Source organism: Pseudopipra pipra, unplaced genomic scaffold (assembly GCF_036250125.1).
Source record: "Pseudopipra pipra isolate bDixPip1 unplaced genomic scaffold, bDixPip1.hap1 HAP1_SCAFFOLD_185, whole genome shotgun sequence".
Lineage (NCBI taxonomy): Eukaryota > Metazoa > Chordata > Aves > Passeriformes > Pipridae > Pseudopipra > Pseudopipra pipra.
In genome coordinates, this window is record NW_026990664.1 from 33,081 (window position 1) to 57,450 (window position 24,370).

Below are 24,370 nucleotides of genomic sequence, written 5' to 3' on the forward strand. Positions count from 1 at the left end.
GCGAGAAAAAAAGTTATGGGGTGTTTCTGAAAGTAAGGGAGACCCCAGCACCTCCTCCCTACCTCCCCAACTCAACCTCAATGCTCCTCCTTGGCCAAAGGCAGGCTGGATGGCACCTGCAGCTGGAACAGGTCAAGCCTTAATTGATGACCCTCGTAGTACTAGGAGATTACTCACAAGGACAGATGAAGACCATCACACCTAATTGGCAGGTGGCTCCAGCCCTCTGAGGCTGCACACATTCTCTGCAAAGTAAAAAAGCCAAAGGCAAATGTACAGACTGAGATACTGCCTGAAAGGATGGCTTTCCTGGGATAGCTCCTACCTACCTCTCCTCCACAGTGACCTCTTACCAGCAGGGGCCCTGAAACACTGGACTCTCTGTGAGAAGGTGGCAAAACCCCCTGGAAAACACAAGAAACAAAGCATGTGCACAGATTCACCACAACACCTGTAATAGACCATCTAGTTCTGTCCTGGAGTCAATGCTCACCTTGCTCACAGGTACTCACCTGGATCACCTCCCCTCCGGTGCCTAGAGCCTCCTGGGCCCAGGGCTCTGCAGCTGAAAACAAAAAGCAAAACAACAAAATGCTTAATACAGTGAGTAAACGTGGAGCTAAAAGCCACATCTTTGTGCTGATGTCAGGTGATGACCCCCCTTCTTGCTCTGCTCCTCTGGCCTCTGTTCTGTCCAAACTCTGCTTTACACCCTGCCCCTCTGACATGGTAAAGAAATCCTAATCAAAGTCACCCAGATAGATGGGGAGAGCTCAAAGAGTCTCCCTTCTCTTTAGGCAAACCACCCAGGGTCACTGCCTGCAGCCAAAGACTGCAGCTGTAAAAGCACAGAATATCTGGGTGAAGGAGAGGAAAACTGAAGTGGCACATCTGAAAAGTCAGTGGGTGCCTTCACAGGCATTTAGAGGGCTCCTGGACACTGCTTTCCACCCATACTACCCTCCAAACACCCCTGGCAATTCTTAACCTGGCACCCCAGCTCTCCCTCCAGCTCTGGGCTGTAACCCCCCACTGACTACTTACAAACCTGGGTGTCTGTAGCATCTTCAACACAGAGCAGCTTCACCTGAGGATTGGATAACACTGGTGAAAAAATGCCAAGCTGCAGTTAAAACTATCAGGAGATCCTAAAAGATGCAAAGCTTCTAAGGAAAAGAAAAAAAGATAACACATTACAAAAGCATTTTACCATTATGGTACACAAAAATAATAAATAAAAAAGCCCTGCATTTGAGTGTAATCCTCTTCATTGCATATACAGCTCTGCTTCTTCGGATGCCAAAGCTGATACTTCAATAAAGCAGAAATACCTTCATGAAAAGTCCCATTCAATAAAACAAAGGAAGAGCACTTACCTCTTTGAAGCCAGGCTGCTGAATGACCTCCCCGGCCAAAGGCTGGGGTTAATATACCCCTGGCCGTGCCCACCTCCCTTCCCGTGAGGCCCCGGGGGAAAGGGAGCAGCCCAATCACAGACGGTATAAAAGCTCTGGGAGCAGCAGCACCTGAGTGGCATCTGCGGCTTGAAATCAGGATGGGTGAAGAGCCTGCTGGAGGTAAGGATCGTTAATGAGAGCAGGTATTGTAGTCGGTATTGGGTTTAGAATGGGTGTGGGATTAGGACGCGGGCTGGAGCGGCCGGGGGTCGGGGTCGGGGTCGGGGTCTGGAGCGGCCGGGGGTCGGGGTCGGGGTCCGGAGCGGCCGGGGGTCGGGGTCGGGGTCCGGAGCGGCCGGGGGTCGGGGTCGGGGTCCGGAGCGGCCGGGGGTCGGGGTCGGGGTCCGGAGCGGCTCGGGGTGGGGGCTGGAGAAAGGCGGCGGGGAGTTGGTCGGAGTTGGGGTGGCGGGGGCTGGGACTGGGGCTCCGCGGCGTGGCCGCGTCCTACCTGCGGGAGCTGCGGGACAAGGGTGATCCTGGGGGTACCGGAATGAGGCGCGGGGGGGATCGGAGGGAGCCCCGGGGCTGGTGGGACCCTCGGGCGGGGCCGGACGGAGCCCCCGGGGCTGGCGGGACCCTCGGGCGGGGCCGGGCTGAGCCCCCGGGGCTGGCGGGACCCTCGGGCGGGGCCGGGCTGAGCCCCCGGGGCTGCCGGGACCCTCGGGCGGGGCCGGGCTGAGCCCCCGGGGCTGCCGGGACCCTCGGGCGGGGCCGGGCTGAGCCCCCGGGGCTGCCGGGACCCTCGGGCGGGGCCGGGCTGAGCCCCCGGGGCTGCCGGGACCCTCGGGCGGGGCCGGGCTGAGCCCCCGGGGCTGCCGGGACCCTCGGGCGGGGCCGGGCTGAGCCCCCGGGGCTGCCGGGACCCTCGGGCGGGGCCGGGCTGAGCCCCCGGGGCTGGCGGGACCCTCGGGCGGGGCCGGACGGAGCCCCCGGGGATGCCGGGACCCTCCCAGGGCGCTTCGCGACGGGGGATGTGGAGTGAGGGATAACGGGAATCAGGAAGTGCTTCCACGGACCCGCGCCCGGTTCCGTGGCTGTGCCGAGGTTTGAACCGGGAAAGAGCCGCTGTCCTGCGGTGAGGACGGGGGGAAATGGCCTTACAGTGAGAGTGGGGAGATTCGGATTAGAGATTAGGAAAAAATTGGGTGGCCCCGCATTGGAACAGGTTGCCCAGGGAGGTGGGGGAGTCGCCGTTGCTGCAGGTGTTCAAGAAGTGTCCGGATCTGGCGCTGGGTGACAGTTTAGGAGATACAGGGGCAGTGTTTGGGAATAGTTGGACTATGATGCCAAAAGACATCAAAAAACTGTCAAATAACTGCTCGGAGACTTTTATGTTTTAAAACAGCAAGATATTTGTTTATTCAACGTTGGGAACAAGCCAGCTTGTGCTTAATTACACTTAATTAATTAATTACTCGCAATTTGCACTCTTTTGATTATGGTACTTAATTTATACCACAGCCATAAATTGAGTAATGATAACAAAAAAAAGGCTGGACCTTTTCCAGCTGCAGGTGCCATCCAGCCTGCCTTTGGCAAAGGAGGAGCACTGAGGTTGAGTTGGGGAGGTAGGGAGGAGGTGCTGGGGTCTCCCTTACTTTCAGAAACACCCCATAACTTTTTTTCTCGCTCCCCCAGGTACGGCACACGGTGATGGCAGCAGCCTCCAACTGGGGTCGGAGCCAGTGGCCCAAGAACCTCTCAGCTCAGGGGAGGGTGAGTAGCCAATTGCAGGGTTATCTCCCACGTGCTGCCCAACTCTTATCTCAGTTTCTGTTTTCTTTCTCACAGCGACCGAGTCAGGGATCACAGGACCCTCTGAGCCAGCCAGGTGTCCTTCCTTCACATCGAAGATGGATTCACATCCCCAGCTGTGGGAAAGATAAGTGGAGGACTCCCACCTGGAGAGGGGATGAGAGCTGGGTCCAGTTTTATGTTTAGGAGGGAGGGATTTTCAGATGAGCACACGGGAAAGGGTCTGCCCTAACAGGCCCTTGGCACACATAGGAGGAGCAGTTTACTTTTCATCATGGAGTAGGATGTGCAGGGCAGAGCAGTTCAGGTCTGTGTCATGTCCTTTGTCCGGTCTGTGTTTCGTGTCTTACACTTCACAGTCATCACATCTTTGGTTTCTGCCTTCAAAGGCCTGTCTGCCCTCCACGGTCTTATCTGAGATGCCAAGGCATCATTCCTAGGGTCTGGAACCTCTGCACTGCCCAGCCCAGTGCCCATACCATCCGTTCTTTGGCTCACTAGCTTGGACATGCATCGGAATCGCATCTGAGAAGTGTCAGGTCAGGTGTCTTTTACAACCTCCTTACAGGTTGTATCGGTGGCTGTGCCGTGCAGTCATCCCTTGTCATCCCACCTGGGATTTCTGAGAGTTTAAGAAGATTCTGAACATAGCCTTGTCTCCCATCCATCTTAGCCTTTTTGTAGGCAGTTCTTGTCCCAGGCCATTCTGTTAGAGTGTGTTTTCAGGCTCCTCAGAGCCTCCTCCGTTCAGTCTCGCCGTATCCTCCGTCTTCTCGTGCGGCAGCACATCCATTTTGGCGTCGTTCCTTTCTCAGAGTTCTCTCTCCTGGTTGCACCACAGCACTTGTCTGGAAATGTGTCCTTGGAGTTTGTGTTGGGCCTGGAACTGCTCTGCCCTGCAGTGTAGACTTGGGGGTAGGTGGAGTAGAAAGGAGACTTCCCAGTTACCCTGTGATAGGCTCAGGCACTGAGGGCAGGGCCTTAAAGTGAGGTCAGTGTTTGTTTGTGCAGGCTGTCTTTGGACCCCAGAGGGCTTGTCTAAAGAGAAATTAGAATTGCACAGCAGTTAATGTTGCCCTGCGTATATGGCTGACTTTGGTACCTCATTTCTTTGCAGTGTCAGAGGGAGTGGATGTAAAGCAGAGATGAACAGAGGAGGCTGGAGGAGCACAGTCAGAAGGTGGGTTGCATGTGAGGTCAGAGCCAAGACATGACTTTTGGCCCTAGGTTTATTGATCATTTGGATGGTTTGGTGGTTTAGTTTTGGTTTTTTGGGTTTTTTTAAGATGCAGAGCCCTCAGCCCAGCAGAGGACAGGCACCAGGGGGAAGGTGAGCCCGGTGAGGAAGGTGAGCAGTGACTTCAGGACAAAACTAGCTGCTCTTTTGCAGGTGGTGTACTTGTGGTGAATCTGTGTACATACTTGTTTTTTTGTTTTACAGGCAATGCACAGACTTCTAACGTGCAGTCCAACGTGACAGGGACCCTGCCTGTAAGAGGTCACGGTCAGGGGGTGTCAGACAGAAGCTGCCATGGGAGCAGCAAACTCTTGGGCAGTATCTCAGTAGTCACACTTGCCTCTGGGTTTTTTTGCAGGAGATGTGCACAGCCTCAGATGGCCGAAGCCAACTCACAGTGAGGTGACGGACACAGTTTGGTCCCCTTGAGCTGTCCTTGTAGATAATCTCCGAGTATTGAAAGGATCAGCAATGAAGCACTGAGCTTTTTGGATTGCAGGTGCCATCCAGGTAACCTTTGGGAGCCAATGAGCATTGGAGGTGAGTCGGGGAGGCAGCAGGAGGAGCAGGGATCCACTGCAGCTTTAGAGATGCCCTCTAATTTTGTCTCTCGCTCACTCAGGTGTCCCAGAAGATGACAGCACATTGTCCAAGTCTGGTCAGAGTCAGTGACACGAGGACCTGCCTCGGTGGCAGTGAGTAGAGGGATCCTGGGGGCTGGGGCCACGTGCCACACTCCTCAGATCTGGTGTCTGGTTTTCTTTCTCGCAGTTGACTCCGAGTAGTCTGACGATGGCAGGAACCTCTGAGCCAGCCCAGGTGCTCCTCCTCTGCATCAAAGCTGGATTGGCATCCCCTGCTCTTGGAAAGATAAGTGCAGGGCAAAGAGCCAGAGAGGGGTTGGGAGTGGGTGCAAGTCTGTGCCTCGCCTGGAGGGATTTTTGCAATTATTCCAGTGCAGGGGGTATCCTGGAACAGGTTATTTGGACACATCAAAGGAAGGGCTTACTTTTTATCATTGGATTCATGTGTGCAGGGTAGAGCAGTTCTGGTCTGTGTCACATCCTTTGTCTCGTCCATGTTTTGTGTCCTTTGTCTCTTCATTGTGTCACGTGGTGTGTGTGGTCACAGGTGTGGGGTGTCTCACTTGGGGTCAGCCTGGAACTGCTCTGCCCTGCTCCGTGGATCAGTGGGTAGATGGAATATTGCTCAGAGTCTCACATCAACATGTCAGTTCCCTCAGACAGTCGAGCCCGTGGCTGTACGGTCCTGCCGGGTGGAGCAGGTGTCCATAACTCAGGTGCAATCGTGTGCAGTGAGCTCATCCAGCAGCCAGGCTTCAATGGGATAAGAGCTCTCCCTTTCTTTCATTTAATGGGACTTCTCAAGCTATTCCTGCTTTATTGAAGCATCAGCTTTGGTATCCAAAGAAGCAGAGCTGTATATGGTAATGAAGAGGATTACACTCACATGCAGGGCTTTTAAATTTAATAGCTTGGTGTTGCTAAGCTGCTTTTATAATTGGTTATCTGTTTCTCTTTTCCTTAGGAGCCTTGCATATTTTGGGATTTCCTGATCATCTCAACTCCAGCTTGGCATTTTTTCACCAGTGTTATCCAGTCCTCAGGTGAAGCTGCTCTGTGTTGAAGATGCTACAGACACCCAGGTTTGCAAGTAGTCAGTGGGGGGTTACAGCCCAGAGCTGGAGGGAGAGCTGGGGTGCCAGCTTAGGAATTGCCAGGGTTTTTTTGAAGGTAGTGTGGGTGGAAAGCAGTGTCCAGGAGCCCCCTAAATGCCTGTGAAGGCACCCACTGACTTTTCAGATGTGCCACTTCAGTTTTCCTCTCCTTCACCCAGGTATTCTGTGCAATTACAGCTGCAGTCTTTGGCTGCAGGCAGTGACCCTGGGTGGTTTGCCTAAAGAGAAGGGAGACTCTTTGAGCTCTCCCCATCTATCTGGTTGACTTTGGTTAGGGTTTCTTTACCATGTCAGAGGGACAGGGTGTAAAGCAGAGTTTGGACAGAACAGAGGCCAGAGGAGCAGAGCAAGAAGGGGGGTGGTCACCTGACATCAGCACAAAGATGTGGCTTTTGGCTCCACATTTACTGGATGTGTTGAGGATTTTGTTGTTTGGGATTTTCTTTGTTTTCAGCTGCAGAGCCCTGGGCCCAGGAGGCTCTAGGCACCGGGGGGGAGGTGATCCAGGTGACTACCAGTAAGCAAGGTGAGCATTGACTCCAGGACAGAACTAGATGGTCTTTTACAGGTGTTGTGGTGAATCTGTGCACAGGCTTTGTTTCTTGTGTTTTCCAGGGGTTCTGCCACCTTCTCACAGACAGTCCAGTGCTTCAGGGCCCCTGCTGGTAAGAGGTCACTGTGGAGGAGAGGTAGGTAGGAGCTATCCCAGGAAAGCCATCCTTTCAGGCAGTACCTCAGTCTGTACATTTGCCTTTGGCTTTTTTACTTTGCAGAGAATGTGTGCAGCCTGAGAGGGCCAGAGCCACCTGCCAGTTAGGTTTGATGGTCTTCATCTGTCCTTGTGAGTAATCTCCTAGTACTACGAGGGTCATCAATTCAGGCTGGACCTTTTCCAGCTGCAGGTGCCATCCAGCCTGCCTTTGGCCAAGGAGGAGCATTGAGGTTGAGTTGGGGAGGTAGGGAGGAGGTGCTGGGGTCTCCCTTACTTTCAGAAACACCCCATAACTTTTTTTCTCACTCCCCCAGGTACGGCACACGGTGACGGCAGCAGCCTCCAACTGGGGTCAGAGCCAGTGGCCCGAGAACCTCTCAGCTCAGGGGAGGGTGAGTAGCCAATTGCAGGGTTATCTCCCATGTGCTGCCCAACTCTTGTCTCAGTTTCTGTTTTCTTTCTCACAGCGACCGAGTCAGGGATCACAGGACCCTCTGAGCCAGCCGGGCGTCCTTCCTTCACATCGAAGATGGATTCACATCCCCAGCTGTGGGAAAGATAAGTGGAGGGCTCCCACCTGGAGAGGGGATGGGAGCTGGGCCCAGTTTTATGGTTAGGAGGGAGGGATTTTCAGATGAGCACAGGGGAAAGGGTCTGCCCTAACAGGCCCTTGGCACACATAGGAGGAGCAGTTTACTTTTCATCATGGAGTAGGATGTGCAGGGCAGAGCAGTTCAGGTCTGTGTCATGTCCTTTGTCCAGTCTGTGTTTTGTGTCTGACTACTCACAATCACCACATCTTTGGTTTCTGCCTTCAAAGGCCTTTCTGTCCTCCAAGGTCTTATCTGAGATGCCAAGGCATCATTCCTAGGGTCTGGAACCTCTGCACTGCCCAGCCCAGTGCCCATACCATCCGTTCTTTGGCTCACTAGCTTGGACCTGCATCGGAATCGCATCTGAGAAGTGTCAGGTCAGGTGTCTTTTACAACCTCCTCACAGGTTGTATCGGTGGCTGGGCCGTGCAGTCATCCCTTGTCATCCCACCTGGGACTTGTGAGAATCTAAGAAGATTCTGAACATAGCCTTGTCTCCCATCCATCTTAGCCATTCTGTAGGCAGTTCTTGCCCCAGGCCATTCTGTTAGAGTGTCTTTTCAGGCTCCTCAGAGCCTCCTCCGTTCAGTCTCGCCGTATCCTCCGTCTTCTCGTGCGGCAGCACATCCATTTTGGCGTCGTTCCTCTCTCAGAGTTCTCTCTACTGGTTGCACCACAGCACTTGTCTGGAAATGTGTCCTTGGAGTTTGTGTTGGGCCTGGAACTGCTCTGCCCTGCAGTGTAGACTTGGGGGTAGGTGGAGTAGGAAGGAGACTTTCCACTTACCCTGTGGATAGGCTTAGGCTCTCAGGGCAGCAGTTCTCGGGTCCTCCCAGACGCAGCCCCTGCCTGCAGCGTGTGTGCAGTCACGAGAACGGGCTTTACCTGAGCTGATGGGAGGGGTATGTGGCTGACTTTGCTAACTGATTTTTTTGAACAGAGTTGAACAGAACAGAGGCCAGAGGAGCAGAGCAAGAAGGTGGGTCATGACCTGATGTCAGCATGGAGATGTGGCTTTTGGCACCTGCAGCTGGAACAGGTCAAGCCTTAATTGATGACCCTCGTAGGACTAGGAGATTACTCACAAGAACAGCTGAAGACCATCAAACCTAACTGGCAGGTGGCTCCAGCTCTCTGAGGCTGCACACATTCTCTGCAAAGTAAAAAAGCCAAAGGCAAATGTACAGACTGAGGTACTGCCTGAAAGGATGGCTTTCCTGGGGGACCTCCTACCTACCTCTCCTCCACAGTGACCTCTTACCAGCAGGGGCCCTGAAGCACTGGACTGTCTGTGAGAAGGTGGCAGAACCCCTGGAAAACACAAGAAACAAAGCATGTGCACAGATTCACCACAACACCTGTAAAAGACCATCTAGTCCTGTCCTGGAGTCAATGCTCACCTTGCTCACTGGTACTCACCTGGATCACCTCCCCTCTGGTGCCTAGAGCCTCCTGGGGCCAGGGCTCTGCAACTGAAAACAAAGAAAAAACAAACCCAAACAACAAAATCCTTAACACAGTGAGTAAACATGGAGCTAAAAGCCACGTCTTTGTGCTGACGTCAGCAGCTTCACCTTGGGACCGGATAACACTTGTGAAAAAATGCCAAGCTGCAGCTGAGATGACCAGGAGATCCCAAAAGATGCAAGGCTCCTAAGGAAAAGAAAAAAAGATAAAAAATTACAAAAGCACCTTACCAACACAGGACACAAAATTATTAAATTTAAAAACCCTGCATGTGAGTGTAATCCTCTTCATTGCCATATACAGCTCTGCTTCTTTGGATGCCAAAGCTGATGCTTCAATAAAGCAGGAATAGCTTGAGAAGTCCCCTCTGACCTCTGAGGCCCGCTCCTCACCCTCGTCGTTCACACCTAAGGAGGGAACAACGCGCGAGAGGTGGGAATCCGAGGGAAAAGAGTCGCTGACACGAAATGGGGTGGGAGAAACTCCAAGTTTTTATTTTTGTTGCCCAGAAAACACGCTGCCACCGCAGCGCGCGCCACTCTGCCGTAAAGCACCGCTGTTGAGCAGCCGCACCTGCCACACTGCCGTAAAATTCAGCGAGACTTCGGACGCTCCCCCCCCCCCCCCCCCGCCGTGCTCCCAGTTCGTCCCATCGCTCCCAGTACCACTCCTTGACTCCAAAATTTAATGAGTCCTAAGATCATTGCCAAACCAAAGGTGCCAGGACCGGACAGGAAGGTCTTTCTGGTTAACACCTGCTCCTCCGACCCCGGGGCTCCGCGCTTCCCTCTCGAGGGGCAAAACTGCCAGAATTTCCGTTGTACCTCCCAAATTGAGGGTCACTTGCGTCACCCACAACTGGGCCAGGTGCGCTCCCTGACAGGGGCAGGGCCTCCGCCGCGGGGCGGGGCCTGCTTGCAGGGGCGGAGCCACGCGGCTCCCGAGCCGCCTCCGTGGGCGGAGCCTGTTGCCAGTGCCGGGCGTAGCGGCGGCGGCCCGGGAGCGGCGGGCGGTGCCCCGGAAGCGGCGCGGCAGGTGCCCCGGAAGCGGCGGGCGGTGCCCCGGAAGCGGCGCGGTCAGGGCGGCGATGGCGGCGGAGGAGCCTCAGCAGCCGCAGCCGGAGCCGCTCGGCGGCAGCGACGCGGACGGTACCGACAGGCCTCTCCGGGGCCCCCTCCGCCCCCCGGTCTTGCAGCCCGGGACCCCCGACCCGGGATCTCCCCGCTCCCCCCGGGGGGCCTCAATAGCCTCGCCCCCCGCCCCCCCGCCCACCGCGATGCCCCAATACCCCCTAACCCCCCCTCCCAGTACCCCCAAGACTCCCTCCATCCCTCTCCGGGCTCCCGACGGCCCCCGCCTTATCCCCAGGACCCACTCGGGAGGCGTCCCCCCTCCCCAGACCCCCCTGGGGAGCTGTGGAGCCGCTCTGGGCCCCTGCTGACCGCTCACATCCCCGTAGGCGTGAACTGCCTGGCCTACGACGAGGCGATCATGGCGCAGCAGGACCGGATCCAGCAGGAGGTGAGGAAACCCCCGACCCGTCAGAACTCCTCACAAAACCCTCCCTTAAACCCCCTCAGAGTCTGCCCCGAAGCCCCCACGGAAGTCTTCAAACCTCCCCAATCCCCCGTGGGGGTCCCCAGTCCTCCCCCAGTCCCTGATCCCCTCCAGTCTTGCCCCCTAGATTGCGGTGCAGAACCCACTGGTGTCAGAGCGCCTGGAGCTCTCAGAGCTCTACAAGGAATACGCCGAGGATGACCATGTGTACCAGGAGAAGATCAAGGTGCAGCACTGGGAGCCACTGGGAGATACTGGGAGGCACTGGGACACCAGTGTGGTACTGGGAATAGTACCACTATGGGACTGGGAGCCGCTCTGGGACACCAGCACAGGACTGGAAGCAGCCCAGATGTCCCAGGGGGTGTCTCCCCGCCCCCACAGTGTCCCCACGCCCCCTCTGCCTCCCAGGACCTGCTCCAGAAATATTCCTACATCCGGAAGACACGTCCAGACGGGAATTGTTTCTACCGCGCCTTCGGCTTCGCCCACCTGGAGGCTCTGCTGGAGGATGGGCAGGAGCTGCAGCGGTGCGGATCCCCAGAGCCCCCTGGAGTCCCCCCAGGGACACCCTGGGAACCCCCAGAGTCCCCCCATGCTATTCCCGCAGCACCCCCGGATCCTCCATAGCACTCCCTGAGCCTCCCCTGGCAGCCCTGTACCCTCATGAGGACCCTGCAGCACCGATGCTCCCACTCAGACCCCTGGCTCCCTACCCCCTTAGCTCCCTTGGACCCTTGCCCCCCCCCCCCAACCTCTGGGTTCCTCCTCCTCAATGATTTAGTCCACTCTGGGCCCCCCCAAAACCCCTCGAGTGCCCCCCTGGACATCCCAAACCCCTTTGGGTCCCCCCTGAGCCCCCTAAGCCCCCCTGGGCCCCCCGATGTCCCCCCAGGTTCAAGGAGGTGTCAGCGCGCAGCAAGGAGGAGCTGGTGGCGCAGGGCTTCACCGAGTTCACCATCGAGGACTTCCATAACACGGTGGGCACGGGGGCTTGGGGGACACCAGGAATGTGGGGGGCAAAGGGGCACGGGGCTTCACTGAGTCTGCCATCGAGGACTGCCAGGGAGCACATGGGGGGGTGGGGGTCCCTGTGACCTGGCATGTGCCCTTGTGTGTGCCCCCAACACACATGCATGCATCTGACACATGTGTGTCGTGTGTGTGCCCCTCATGGATGCGTACCCCTGACCTGGGTGTGTGTCCCTGTGACACACGTGTGCGTGCCCCGTGGCGCACACGTGTACACATGTCCCTGACGCACGTGTGTGTGTGCCCCAAACACGCCTGTGCTTTCCGTTCACAGCTGATGGAGCTGATCGAGCGCGTGGAGCGCCGTGTGCCGCTGCCGGAGCTGCTGGCGGCCTTCAATGAGCCAGCAACCTCGGACTACCTGGTGGTTTACCTGCGGCTGCTCACCTCGGGCTGCCTCCAGCGCCACCGCCGCTTCTTTGAGCAGTTCCTCGAGGGTGGCCGCAGCATCAAGGAGTTCTGCCAGCAGGTACAGGGCATGTGGGGGACACAGGACTTCTGTCATCACTTCAGGGGCACACACGTGCCCTTAGGGCACACAGGGCTGGCATGGGGCACACAGGAGTTGTCACCATAGCAGGGGCACAGGGGACACACAGGAGCTCTGCCGACAGGTATGGGGCATGTGGGGTACACAGGAGTTCTGTCATCACATCAGGGCATGCAGGGCACGTGGAGCTTGCACGGGGCACATGACAGTTCTGTCAGTACAGCAGGGGCACATGGGAATTCTGCCAGCAGGTATGGGGCACAGGGGGCACACAGGAGTTCTTCCAGCAGGTATGGGGCATGTGAGGCACACAAGACTTCTGTCATCATATTAGGTGCAGGCAGGGCTGGTACGGGGCACATGGGAGTTCTGTCGCCATGGCAGGGGCATATGGGTCACGCAGGAGTTCTGCCAGCAGGTTGGGGGCACAGGGGGCACACAGGAGTTCTCCTAGCAGGTTTGGGGCATGGGGGCACACAGGGCTGGCACGGGGCACACGGGAGTTCTGCCAGCAGGTTTGGGGCCCACAGGGCTCAGAGAGCTCACACCTCATAAGGGGCTCATGTGGGCTCCTGGGGCTCACACAGGTTGTGTGGGGCTCCCGCAGGACTCACACAGGGTTCACAGGGTGTCATGTGGCCTCGCACGGGCTACCCATCACCTTCTGCGGCCCCTCCCAGCTTCACACATTTTCACATGAGCGCCGCTTGGGCCCCACAGAGCCCTTCTCACCACTCTGGGGGTCTGGGGAGGGTCTCACGTGGTGTCGGTCACCCTCACGCGCACACAGGCTGCGCCCAGCCTCGCGCTGGCCCCCAGCCTCTCGCGTGGCCTTGCGCTGCTCCCCGGCCCCTCACTTGGCCCCCCTGGTCCCTCGTGCTGCCCCTCATCCTCGCGAACAGCTCCCCGCAGCCCCCGAGAGGTGTCGTGCAGCCTCACACCCCCTCGTGTGCCCACCTGCCCCCCCCATGCCCCTCGTACACCCATACGGCCCCTGTCCCACTGCAGGAAGTGGAGCCCATGTGCAAGGAGAGCGACCACATCCACATCATCGCGCTGGCGCGGGCGCTGCACGTCTCCATCCTGGTGGAATACATGGACCGGGGCGAGGGCGGCGCCACGAACCCGCACGTGTTCCCCGAGGGCTCCCAGCCCCGCGTCTGCCTCCTCTACCGCCCCGGCCACTATGACATCCTCTACAAGTGACCCCTCTGGTGCGAGAGGCCTCACACCGCCCCCCGGCCCTGGGGCCCCAACCCCACAGGCCCTCTTGTGGCCTCCCAACCCCCCTCCCTCCCCCCAATAAAGATGTGGGCCCAGTCCTGAGCATGTTTATTTGGGATGGGGGCTTTGGGGGCATGGAGGGGTTGGTTAGAGGCAGCTGAGGGGGTGGGAGGGTATTGGGATCCCCGTTGGGGGTAGTTGGACTGGGGTGGAGGAAGCCGTGGGCCCTTTTTGGGGGCACTTAGGGCAGGGGTGGTTGGGGCTGAGGGCGAACGGTGTGACCTAATAAAGGTTTTAGCATGGGCAGCGGGGGCAGGGGATGTCCTAGGTTTGGCCCGCCCTGGTGGCAGGACCCTCCACCTCCCAGCTGTAAAGCACCATAGAAACACCCCTCTCCCCCCAGGGGCCTCCAAATTCGCCCCTCCCCCTTTACCGAAGGCACCAGCGGGGAACGATGTGAGGAAGGAGGGTCCCGGTGTGAATGCCCCCACACCCCCCCCCCGCACACCTCCTTCCCAGGAACCGAGGCGGGGATGGGCCAACGCACCGCCTCCCGAATTCTACCCCCGGCCCACGTTCACACGCACCCGCAGCCCCGGGTCCCTCCGCACCGGGGGGTGGGCCCGGCCCGGCCTCCCTCAGGCCCCGCCGGGTCCCCCCTCACCGGGGGGGCGGGTCCGGCCCGGCCCCCCCAGGCCCCCCCGCAGCCGCCGCCTTCCCACGCCCGCAGCCGCCGCCGCCGCCGCCGGGCCCGCGCGCGCCGGTACCGACCCGGTAAGGGCTCCCTGACCCCCACCGCACCCTCGGGACCCCCCTGAAACCAACGCCCCCGACCACCCCCCGACCCCCCACCCGCCTCGGTACCCGCGGATGCTCCAGCCCAGGGGAAGGACCGGTCGGCCGGAGTGGGGCCCGTCTCCGCCCTTGGACCCCCGGAGCGACACTCCCCCGCAGAGACACCCCCTCCAAAACCCTTCCGAACACCCCAGCCCCCAAAACCGCGATTCCCCCTCCCCCACCCCGACTTCCCAGGGATGCTCCAGCCAGGGGGAGGGGCCCAGGCGTCCGGGAGAGGGGAGGACACCCAGGCATGACCCCCCGCCGTCATGAGAACCCCCCCAACCTCCCCAAATCCCATCAGCTCCCCTGGAGCCCCCCAAAACCCTCCCGGTGGCCGGGGATGCCCCAGCCGAGGGAAGAGACCATCCAGGGCGGGGGTGGGAGAGGAACCTAGGCATCCGCGGGCCTGACCCCCCCCCCACGAGACCCCGCGCCTTCCACCAGCACCCTCAGACCCCCAAAACCCCCCATCCCACCCCCGGTATCCAGGGATGCTCCAGCCCGGGGCGCAGGACTCCGGCATTCAGGAGAGCGACCCCCCACCTCCATAGGGCCCCCAGGACCCCCCTGATCCCCCTCAGACCCCAGGGAGGACCAGGGTATCTGGGGCTTACAGGGGTGTTCATGGGGGGGCATCACCTGGGTCCCCTCCTGCGGGGCAGGTCACGTGACTCCTTGTGCGAGGCCGGGGCTGACGCAAGGTGGACCCTGGGGCACAAGGGTCCCGGGGGGTCCCCTAACGAGATGCTGCTAATGAGGGGGGGGGTTCATTAGCAACGCTGGTAATTGGCACCCGGGGGGGCCCAGACACCTGGGTCCTGGCAGGTTTTGCACGAGGGGGGCTGTCACATGAGGACCCCCTGGCTCACACTCCCTCCCCATCGAAAGCGGCCCCCCCGGCGGGGGGGGGGGGCCCATGGAGAACTGGCACCCGTAGCCTTGACCTCGCATGAGGACCCATCGCACGGGGACAACCGTTGCACGAGGACTGAGGTGGACCCAGGTAGGGCCCTACCCCACCACACCTGGATGCCTGGGTCCCCCTATGACGGTGGGGGCCTGGGGGGTCCCTACTCTGGATATGGGGTCAGGGGAATCTCCTAAAGGGGATGGGCTTGAAGGGGTCTGCAAACTATAATGTTGAGGAGGTGCCCAATAATGGGAGAGAGGGGTGTCCCTGCCCTTTCTATGGGGTCAGGGTGGGCATTGTGGGTCCCCTGTGATAAAAGAGTGCTGAGGCAGGGGCACCTGCCCTATATATGGGATCAGCGTGGGGCTGGGTCACAGCACCCAGGTCCTCCAGGGTGCATCCCCATCCCACTGTCCTGACACCTCCCCCCAACCCACAGGACCACCCCCTCACCCATGGCCCCCCCTTCCCCCCTCCTCCACCTCCCTCCCCCGCCCTGGGCGCCGCGGGGGGGGCCGCCCCGGCGCCTGACTGCTGTCACCGCTGTCGTCCTCGTCGCCATCGCGGCTGTTGCGGCCTGTCCCGCCGTGTGCCGCTGCGCCGGTGGCCGCGTCTACTGCAACGACCGGGGGCTGACGGCCGTGCCTGAGGGGCTCCCGCCCGGCGCCACCACCCTATTCCTGCAGAACAACCGGATCGGTGACGCGGGGATCCCAGCGCGGCTGGGCCGGCTGCCGGCCCTGCGCGTGCTCTACCTGTACGCCAACGCGCTGGAGCAGCTGCCGGCACACCTGCCGCCGGCACTGCGGGAGCTGCATCTGCAGGAGAACAACGTGCGCGGGCTGTGCCGGCGGGCGCTGGCGCGGGCACCGCTGCTTGAGCGCCTACACCTGGATGACAACTCGGTGTCGGCAGCCGGCATCGAGGAGGACGCCTTCGCTGAGAACCGCCGCCTGCGTCTCCTCTTCCTCTCACGCAACCACCTGAGCAGCGTGCCGGCCGGGCTGCCGCCGGCGCTGGAGGAGCTGCGCCTGGACGACAACCGCATCCACACCATCCCGCTGCGCGCCTTCGAGGGGCTGCCGGCGCTGCGGCGCCTGGTGCTGGACGGGAACCTGCTGGCCAACCAGCGCATGGCCGACGACACCTTCAGCCGCCTGGGCAACCTGAGCGAGCTCTCGCTGGGCCGCAATGCACTCGCGGCCCCGCCGGCCAACTTGCCCCGTGCGCGGCTGCGCCGGCTCTCGCTGGCCGCCAACGCCATCAGCCACGTGCCAGCCGGTGCACTGGCACGGATGAGGGCACTGGAGCGACTGGACCTGTCGGACAACAACCTGACGACGCTGCCACGGGGGCTCTTTGATGACCTGGGCAGCCTGAGCCACCTGGGGCTGCGCAACAACCCCTGGTTCTGTGGCTGCAACCTGGCCTGGCTGCGGGACTGGCTGCGCCGGCGTGCGCCGCCACGCCTCGAGGTGCGCGGGCTGCTGTGCCAGGCACCCGCGCGGCTGCGGGGGCTGCCGGTGGGCGAGCTGCAGGGGGAGATGGACGCCTGCGACAGCCCCGCCGCAGGGGCCGGGGGGGCTTCCCCCGGCATCGCAGCCGTGTCCCCAGCGGCTTCAAATGGCGCCGTGGCCGCCTCGCCGGGGGCTGCGGCCACGCCAGGGCTGTGGGTGCAGGCGGCGCCGGGGGGGGCCCTGCGGGTGCGGTGGCCACCGGCCCCCCCCGGCGCGTCCCTGCGGCTGAGCTGGCTGCGGCCCGGAGGGGGGGCCGTAACTGAGACACTGGTGCGGGGGGAGCGGGGAGAGTATGTGGTGCGGGCGCTGCAGCCCCGTGCCCCGTACCGCGTGTGCCTCGCGGCCCTCGAGCCCCCCGCCGCCCCCCCACTCTGCACACAGGCCCGCGCCGGGGCCGGGGACTCCCCTCCCGGTTCTCCCGGTGCACCCGCCGGGGACACCCCCACCGCGCTCCCCCCGGCCACGGCTCTGGGGGCGTCGGCAGCGGCGGCTGCCGGGGTGATCCTGGGGGTGCTGGGAGGGTGGTGGAGGAGGAGGAGGAGGCGGGGGGGGCGAGGAGGGGCCCCCCCCCCACCCCCTAAAATCAGCAGAGCGGGGCGGCTGCCGCTGCGGCCCCTGCGGCCCCCCGACGAGGGCGGAATACGCACCGTGTACCCCCCTCCGCCGCCCCCGCTGCCCCTCCCCAGCGCTCGGGGGTACCGGGGGGGGCAGGTGCCCCATGGCGGTGGGGAAGGGGATGGGGGGTCCTGATGGGGGGGTTCCTCTTCCTGGGAAACCCCACGTGTTGGGGACCCCTCTGGGGCTGTGGCCGCTTGCCCCTGCTCTGAGGACATTTGGGGGGACCCGCCGGGGAGTTGAGGAGAGGGGTCGCCCTGCACCTCCCCCGCTTCCCTTTTGGGGCATTTTGGCTTTTTTAAGGTGTTTTTTCGGCACCGCGGCTTTTTTGGGGGAAAAACGGCAGATTTGGTGCAGGAACAGGATTGGGGAGAGGGACGGACCTGACAGCCTCGATCCCTCCAGGACCTCCAGGAGGACCCCAGGCCTGGACAGAGCCTGGGGGGTGAAGGCAGACGGGACTCGGGGTCAGGGTGGTCCCCTGCTGCCCCCCCCCCGGGTCTGTGCCCCCTCCCTTCCCCCCGCGAGGTGCCTTCACCCCTCCCCCTGCCCCTGCTGTTGGATTTGGGGAAAAAGGACCAAAATCAGGAAAAATCGACCCAAAAGGGCCGAGGGGAACCCTGACCCCCAAATAAACCCAGCGGCTCCTTTTCCTGCCAGTGCCTCTTTCCCGCGGGATGGGGTGGGGAGCTGTCACCCGGGGGCGTTCACACAAGGGGTCTTGCAGGAAGGGGCACGGTTGGGGGATGGTCATATGGGGTTACTGAGAGTAATGAGGTGGCGGTGACACAGGGATACCCTGGGGTAGGACGAGCAATGGGGAGTTTGGGGGGTGGTATGAGGCCTTGCATGAGGGCTGGGGGGGTTGTGTCAGGGGAGGGGGATCATGCCTGGGTCCTGTCAGGGTCACACGTGTGTCACTCAACACCCCCCTTCCCACCACCAGGGACCACCTACCTCCACCCACATGACTCCCCTCGGCTTCCGGGGGGGTGGGGGGGTGGGAATCGTGTGCAAGCCCCGCCCCCGTGCAAACCCCGCCCCTCGCTCCCCCCAGGAGACACGTTAGGCAGCCAGACCTCCGCGCCGCCAGGGGGAGCACTCCCGCCTCCACCCACCCACACCCTCCCCCCTGATAGGCGTCACTCGCAGCCAATGGAGAGTGGAAAATTCCAGAAGGGAGCGCGGGGCGCGGCCAATGGGCATTCGGCGCTGGGCGCCGCGGCCAATGGGAGCGGGAGGGGGCGGGACCCGCTGAAGGCTTCCGGCGGGGGCGGGTCCGGAGGGGGGCGGGCACCATTTCTCCCGGTGGTCAATGGGAAGGCGGAAGCACGGGCGGCGGCCAATTGGAGCGCGCGCGGGGGCGGGCGGGCGCGACCGACGGCCAATGGGGCGCGAGGGGTGGGGCCGAGGGTTTCTAGCAGCTTCCAGAGGGCGGCGCGGGAGCGGCGCGAGAGGAGTTGCGGCCATGGAGGAGGTTTGGGGGGGACGAGAGGGTCTGGAGGGTCCTGGGAGTCCCAGAGGCAGGCGGAGGAACCTGCGGGGCGTGCCAGGGGGTCCCAGGGTTGGGTCTGGGTCTGGGGGATCCTGGGGAGGGGGCCTGAGGAGAGCCGGGGGACCCTGGGGAGGGCCGGAGGGCCCTGGGGGTCCCTGAGGGGATTAAAGGCCCCGACCGGGGTCGGGGCGCTCCGAGAGGGATCGGGGAGCCTTCAGGGGCTCGGAGCGGTTTCACGCTGTCTGGGGGTCCTTGAGGTGTCCCGGGAGGGTGGCGAGCGGGGCCTAGGGGGAGCTGAGGGCAAAGGGAGTTTCCGGGGGGTTTCGGGGTCCTTGAGGAGGCGGGGAGGGGCTGGAGGGTGGTGTCCCGTTGTTTGGGGGCCCGGGGCCCCGGCTCTATCTTCACGTTCTTCTGTTTCTCTTCCTCCCTCTCCATCTGTCCTTTACTTTCCTTCATCTTTCCACCTTCCTCATGCCCCTCTTCTTCCTCGTCCCTTCTTGCTTCTCTCGCTTTTCTTCCTCCTCGTGCCTCTTCTCTCTCACCCCTTCATCCTCCTTGTCTTTCTCGCACCTTGCTGCTCACTTTGCTTTTCTCTTGCCTGCCCCTCTGCCCTCCTTTTCTTCCCCCTCGTCTCTTTCATATTCTTCCTTACGCCCTTCCCTTCTCCTTCCTCGTCTCCCTTCTCCTCTTCCTCGCACTCTCCCGTTCCCCGCGGTTCGTGCCTTCCCTCCGTGTCCCGCAGGCTCAGGAGCTGAAGGAGCGGGGAAACCGGGCGCTGGCGGCGGGGGACGTGGGGGCAGCCGTGGGGCACTACTCGGCCGCCATCGCGCGGGACCCCAACAACCACGTCCTGTTCAGCAACCGCTCGGCCGCCTACGCGCGGCTCGGGGACTACACCCGTGCCCTGGCCGACGCCTGCCGCACGCTGGAGCTGCGCCCCGACTGGGCCAAGGTGGGGGGGTGCTGGGGGGACCCTGGGAGCTCTGACCCTGGGGGGCCCCAGGCGGTCTGACCATAGGGGTCACCCCTGCCTGTCCCCCAAGGGTAGTCGTTGATGGTGGGGCATAAGGGTCTCCACTGTGGCAGGGGTCAGGGTTCCCCTGGGGGGTCTGACCCCGGGGTCCCTCTTTGCTCCCCTTTCCAGGGGTACTCACGGAAGGCAGCAGCACTGGAGTTCCTGCAGCGCCTGGAGGAGGCCAAGGCCACATATGAGGAGGGGCTGGCACGGGACCCCGGGAATGAGCAGCTGCTGCAGGGCCTGCGCGGGGTGGAGACACGGCTGGCAGGTACGGGGGGCTCAGCGGGGCTCTGAGGGTGGCCTGAGAGGGGTTGGGGGGTTTGGGCCTGGGAAGGGGTGGGCTGACACGGGGCTGGAGGGGTTGCAGGGAGCGGAGGAGTGGCTGGGGAGGCTGCTTGCGGATCCCAGAGCAGGTTTGGGGGTCCCTGTGAGAGGCTTTGGGTGGCTCTGAGGGGTTTGGGGTCCCTGGGAGGGGATGTGGGGAGTTTTTGGGGTTCTCAGAATGGGACTGGGGGTCCTAGGAAGGTTATTTGGAGTCCCTGCAAAGGTCCTTGACGTAATTTCAGAGCGGAAACTGCTGAACCCCTTCAGTGCTCCTGACCTGCTGGCACGACTTGAGGGGGACCCCCGGACGCGGGCGCTGCTGGGGGACCCCGAGTACCGGCGACTGCTGGAGACGCTGCGCAGCGACCCGGGGCAGCTCGGGGCGTCAGTGCTGGGCCTCAGGGGGCCCTGGGGGGCTGGGAATGGGCCTCGGGGGGCCTGGGTGGGCTGGGAATGGGCCTTGCGGGGCCAGGGTGGGCTGGGAGGGGGCTCTGGAGGACTGGGGTGGAGCTAGGAAGGGGTTTGGGGTGGCTTTGGGGTAGACTGGGAGGGCATGTAGGGCTGAATTTGGGAGATTGGGGGGTGTTAGCTGATTTTGGGGAGCTCAGGGAAGCAGCAGGGCCCCTGGGTGGGGGTCAGGGTGCAGGTTTTGGGGTGCTGCCCCCCCACGGTGTGTCGGGGTGTGGATTTCTGGACGCCCCCTTCAATGTTCCCCTGCCCCCCCAGAAGGTGCAGGACCCTCAGGGTGGGGGCCAGGGTGCAGATTTTGGGGTGCAGCCCCCTTGGGGGATGTCGGGGTGCGGATTTCGGGATGCAGCCCCCCCGGTGGATATCGGGATGTGGATTTTGGGGCACTTCCCCACGCACGCCTGCCCCTCCCGCCAGGAAGCTGCAGGACCCCCGGGTGATGACGACGCTGAGTGTGCTGCTGGGGGTGGAGCTGAGCGCGGCCGAGGAGGAAGAGGAGGCCCCCTCCCCTCCACCCCCACCCCCCCCGCCCCCTGCCCAGCCCCCACCACCCCAGGAGCTCCCCCAGAACAAGCAGGAGGTGAGGGGGTGTTCCCAAAACCCGTAAGGAGGGGAGGGAGGTGTTTTGAGGACACACAACCCCCCTGCACACCTAAAGAGCAGCATGATAGACAAGGCGGGTGGGCAGGTTCGGGGCAGCTGAGGAGAGTTCAGGGGGGCTGTAAGGCAGGTTTGTGGGTGCTGGGGTTAGGGGATTTAGGAGCAGGTTTTGTGGTGCTGGGGGAGGAGTTGGGATTCAGGGAGGGTCTCAACCAAGTTTGGGGATGAGGGCTTCCTGCTAGTTTTGGGGTGATCTCCCTGTAGAAGGTGCAGCAGGGGAAGCAGCGGGATGATAGAGGGGCTGGCCAACCTTTGGAGGGGTCCAAGCCAGTTTTGACATGATCTACCCCATCAGGGACAGCAGGAGAAGAAGCTGGGTGACGGTGAGCGGGTTTTGGGGTTCGGGAGGGGGTCACAGCCAGTTTTGGGGCCACACCCCCCCCAGGCTCAGCGGGAGCAGGAGCTGGCCAGGTTTTGGGGGTCTGGGCAGCAGCTTTTAGGGTTTGGGGGGTCCCAGCCAGTTTTAGGGTGACCCCCCCTCCATCAGGCACAGCGGGAGAAGGAGCTGGGCAATGCCGCCTACAAGCGGAAGGAGTTCCCAGCAGCGCTGGAACACTACACCCGAGCCGAACAGCTAGACCCCACCAATATGACCTACGTCACCAACCAGGCGGGTGCGTGACCCCTCAATCCCCCCTGAGCACCTCCCAAACCCCAAAACCCCCCTGAACCCCCAAACTTGCCCTCAAACACAGCCGTGTACTTTGAGACGGGTGACTACGAGCGGTGCCGGGCACTGTGTGAACGCGCCATCGAGCTGGGACGGGAGAACCGGGAGGATTACCGGCAGATCGCCAAGTGAGTTGGGAGGTTTGGAACCAGGGGTATCCTCTCTGGTTCCCCTCAAATCGCCCCCTGAGCCCCCATTTCCCCCAGGGCATATGCACGGATCGGGAATTCCTACCTGCGCGAGGAGCGGTACAAGGACGCCATCCACTTCTACAACAAGTCCCTGGCTGAGCACCGCACGCCCGATGTGCTCAAGAAGTGTCAGCAGGTGACGTGGGGGGTGTGGAGGGAGGGAGGGCAGCCCTCCTGGGGCCCCCCCGAACCCCCTCATTGCTGCCACAGGCTGAGAAGATCCTGAAGGAGCAGGAGCGCTTGGCCTACATTGACCCCGACCTGGCGCTGGAGGAAAAGAACAAGGGCAACGAGTGCTTCCAGCGAGGTGGGGGGGCGCTGTGGTGGGCTGGGGGGGCCCTGCCCTGCATCTGGGGGGCATCCCCTGACAGCAGGCGGGGGGGTGTCCCATTTTAGGGGATTACCCCCAGGCCATGCGGCACTACAGCGAGGCAATCCGACGCAACCCGAATGAGGCCCGGCTCTACAGCAACCGTGCCGCCTGCTACACCAAACTGCTCGAGTTCCCCCTCGCCCTCAAGGTACAGGGCTGGGGGTGCAGGGGGGCTGAATTGAGGGGCTGGAGGCTGGCTTGGGGGGGTAGGAGGGGTCCTGGTGCTGGTCTGAGGGTATAGGGGTCAGTTTGGGGCTTTTGAGATGCCTCTGAATCTGCTTTTTCCCACAGGACTGTGAGGAGTGCATTCGCCTGGAGCCCACCTTCAGTGAGTGGGGAATGTGGGGGGGCCCTGGAGGGGCTAGGCCCTGCCCTTTCACTGCTTTGCCTTCAGCCATCTCTACCTGTACCTGTACTCCTTTCTCCTTCCTTCACCTGTGTCTGTGTCCATCCCTCACCTGTACCCACATTTTCCCCTCTCACCTGTACCTGTGTGCATCGCCCCCACCCAGTCAAGGGCTACACGCGGAAGGCGGCGGCGCTCGAGGCCATGCGCGACTACACCAAGGCCATGGAGGTTTATCAGCGTGCCCTGGACCTCGACCCCACTTGCAAGGTGAGCCCGCAACCCCCTGAGCCCCTGCTGACCTCTGTGACCACCCCTGAGCCCCTGCTTACCCGGGCCCCCCAGTGGCACTGCAGGACCTGAGAATACAGCAATTTGTGACTCCCATGGCCCCCCAGCCCCCTGTAATCCCCAGGAGGCAGCACAGTGGCAGTGGCACTACCCGGGGGTGCAGCACCCCCTGTGACCGCCCCTGACTCCTGTGACCCCCCGCGTGTGCCCCTCTGTGATCCCTGTCACCCTCAGGAGGCAGTGGAGGGGCAGTGGCACTGCCTGGGGTTAGAGCATCCCCTGTGAACCAACCCCCCTGATCTCTGTGCCCCCCACCCTGCCCCCCAGGAGGCGGCGGCAGCGCTGCCTGGGGTTCCCACACCCCGTGACCCGCCGCGATGCCCCGTGTGTCCCCCAGGAGGCGGCAGAGGGGCAGCGGCGGTGCCTGCGGGCGCAGCAGCAGCGCTCGGAGCCCCCCGAGGAGCTGCGGCGCCGGGCGCTCGCCGACCCCGAGGTGCAGCAGATCATGGGGGACCCGGCCATGCGCCTCATCCTCGAGCAGATGCAGAAGGACCCCCAGGCCCTCAGCGAGTGAGTCCCGGGGGAATTTTCTGGGATGTTAGCAGCCACCCTATGGTGTTCACTGAGCCTTGAAGGAGCCACACCAAGCCCTCTGCAGCTGGGGGGGGGGTCCCCAACTCTCTCTGAGGTCGTCCTGGAGGTCCCCAAGGTCTGATGGGGTGTCATTGCCCATCTCTCACAGCTCACTGAGTCTCCATGAGGTTGCCCAGGGTTGCCTAGCACGTCCCCAGGTGTGTCAGTGGGTGTCCCCAAGATGTGGAGAGGTGTTCCAAGGGGGGTCCCAGGCATCCCCGCCCATCCTTGGGTCCCCCCTGTGCCCATGCTGATTCCCCGGTTTCCCCCCAGGCACCTCAAGAACCCTCTCATCGCCCAGAAGATCCAGAAGCTAATGGATGTGGGGCTCATTGCCATCCGGTGACCCCCCCAAATCCCGGGGACCCCTCTGGGACCCCCCCCGGGTACACCTCGACCCCCCAGGGGAGGCAGGGGGTGCTGCCCCTCCCTCCCTCCATCCTGTGTTGGTTCTGGGGTGCTGTGACCCCAAATAAAGAGCGGAGCAGTGGCCCAGCCTTGGGGGGCTGGGGAGGAGGGGAGGGGGCTGGGGGTCTCCTGGAGGGTGGGAAATGAGTGGGGAAACCGGGGGGGGGGAGCCCAGGAGGAGAGTTGGTGCCCTGGGGTGATTTGGGGGTACAGGGAGTCCAGGAGGGGCAGTGGGATCCCATTGCACAAGGACAGTGAGATGAGAGCCCCTGAGGATTGTGGGGGTCCAGACCCCTCATATGAGGACAGAGTTGTGGCCTTGTCACACGAGGATGGTTTGTGACCCTCTTCCATGAGAACTTGGGCATCCAAACCTTTTGCACAAGGA

The 24,370-nt window shown here is 61.9% G+C and overlaps 2 protein-coding genes and 3 long non-coding RNA genes across 9 annotated transcripts; 4 read left to right on the forward strand and 1 right to left on the reverse strand.

Moving 5' to 3' along the window:
• Positions 1-1,485: 1,485 nt before the first annotated feature.
• On the forward strand, positions 1,486-7,458 carry LOC135408119 (uncharacterized). Of its 2 annotated transcripts, XR_010427256.1 has the most exons (4): positions 6,732-6,837; positions 6,922-6,989; positions 7,175-7,252; positions 7,328-7,458. It is a non-coding gene; the product is annotated as an uncharacterized LOC135408119 (long non-coding RNA). The 2 variants fall into 2 exon arrangements; XR_010427257.1 differs by lacking the exons at positions 6,732-6,837; positions 6,922-6,989 and adding an exon at positions 1,486-1,600.
• On the forward strand, positions 2,106-5,197 carry LOC135408120 (uncharacterized). Its single transcript, XR_010427258.1, has 4 exons — positions 2,106-3,173; positions 3,249-4,392; positions 4,499-4,710; positions 4,808-5,197. It is a non-coding gene; the product is annotated as an uncharacterized LOC135408120 (long non-coding RNA).
• Positions 7,313-9,673, reverse strand: LOC135408118 (uncharacterized). Of its 3 annotated transcripts, XR_010427254.1 has the most exons (4): positions 9,313-9,673; positions 8,854-9,106; positions 8,691-8,764; positions 7,313-8,606 (listed from the first exon to the last, which is right to left on the reverse strand). It is a non-coding gene; the product is annotated as an uncharacterized LOC135408118 (long non-coding RNA). The 3 variants fall into 3 exon arrangements; XR_010427255.1 differs by having other exon boundaries at positions 7,313-8,764; positions 8,873-9,106; XR_010427253.1 differs by having other exon boundaries at positions 7,313-8,764.
• A 223-nt stretch (positions 9,674-9,896) lies between these two features.
• On the forward strand, positions 9,897-13,318 carry OTUB1 (OTU deubiquitinase, ubiquitin aldehyde binding 1). Its single transcript, XM_064643460.1, has 7 exons — positions 9,897-10,068; positions 10,380-10,441; positions 10,605-10,703; positions 10,889-11,007; positions 11,373-11,457; positions 11,784-11,978; positions 13,008-13,318. Exons 1-7 carry the CDS (start codon positions 10,008-10,010, stop codon positions 13,203-13,205), a joined length of 819 nt encoding a protein of 272 aa, XP_064499530.1. The 5' UTR covers positions 9,897-10,007; the 3' UTR covers positions 13,206-13,318.
• A 1,641-nt stretch (positions 13,319-14,959) lies between these two features.
• STIP1 (stress induced phosphoprotein 1) lies at positions 14,960-24,064 on the forward strand. Of its 2 annotated transcripts, XM_064643457.1 has the most exons (15): positions 14,960-15,066; positions 15,413-16,448; positions 19,343-19,552; positions 19,745-19,886; positions 20,185-20,326; positions 20,828-20,990; positions 21,558-21,684; positions 21,766-21,868; positions 21,947-22,067; positions 22,142-22,238; positions 22,328-22,452; positions 22,596-22,632; positions 22,817-22,920; positions 23,339-23,511; positions 23,848-24,064. In XM_064643457.1, the coding sequence occupies exons 2-15, from the start codon at positions 15,429-15,431 to the stop codon at positions 23,918-23,920; spliced, it is 2,637 nt and encodes an 878-aa protein (XP_064499527.1). In that variant the 5' UTR covers positions 14,960-15,066; positions 15,413-15,428; the 3' UTR covers positions 23,921-24,064. The 2 variants fall into 2 exon arrangements, with proteins under 2 accessions (XP_064499527.1, XP_064499528.1); XM_064643458.1 differs by lacking the exons at positions 14,960-15,066; positions 15,413-16,448 and adding an exon at positions 18,477-18,582.
• The last annotated feature ends 306 nt before the right edge of the window (positions 24,065-24,370 follow it).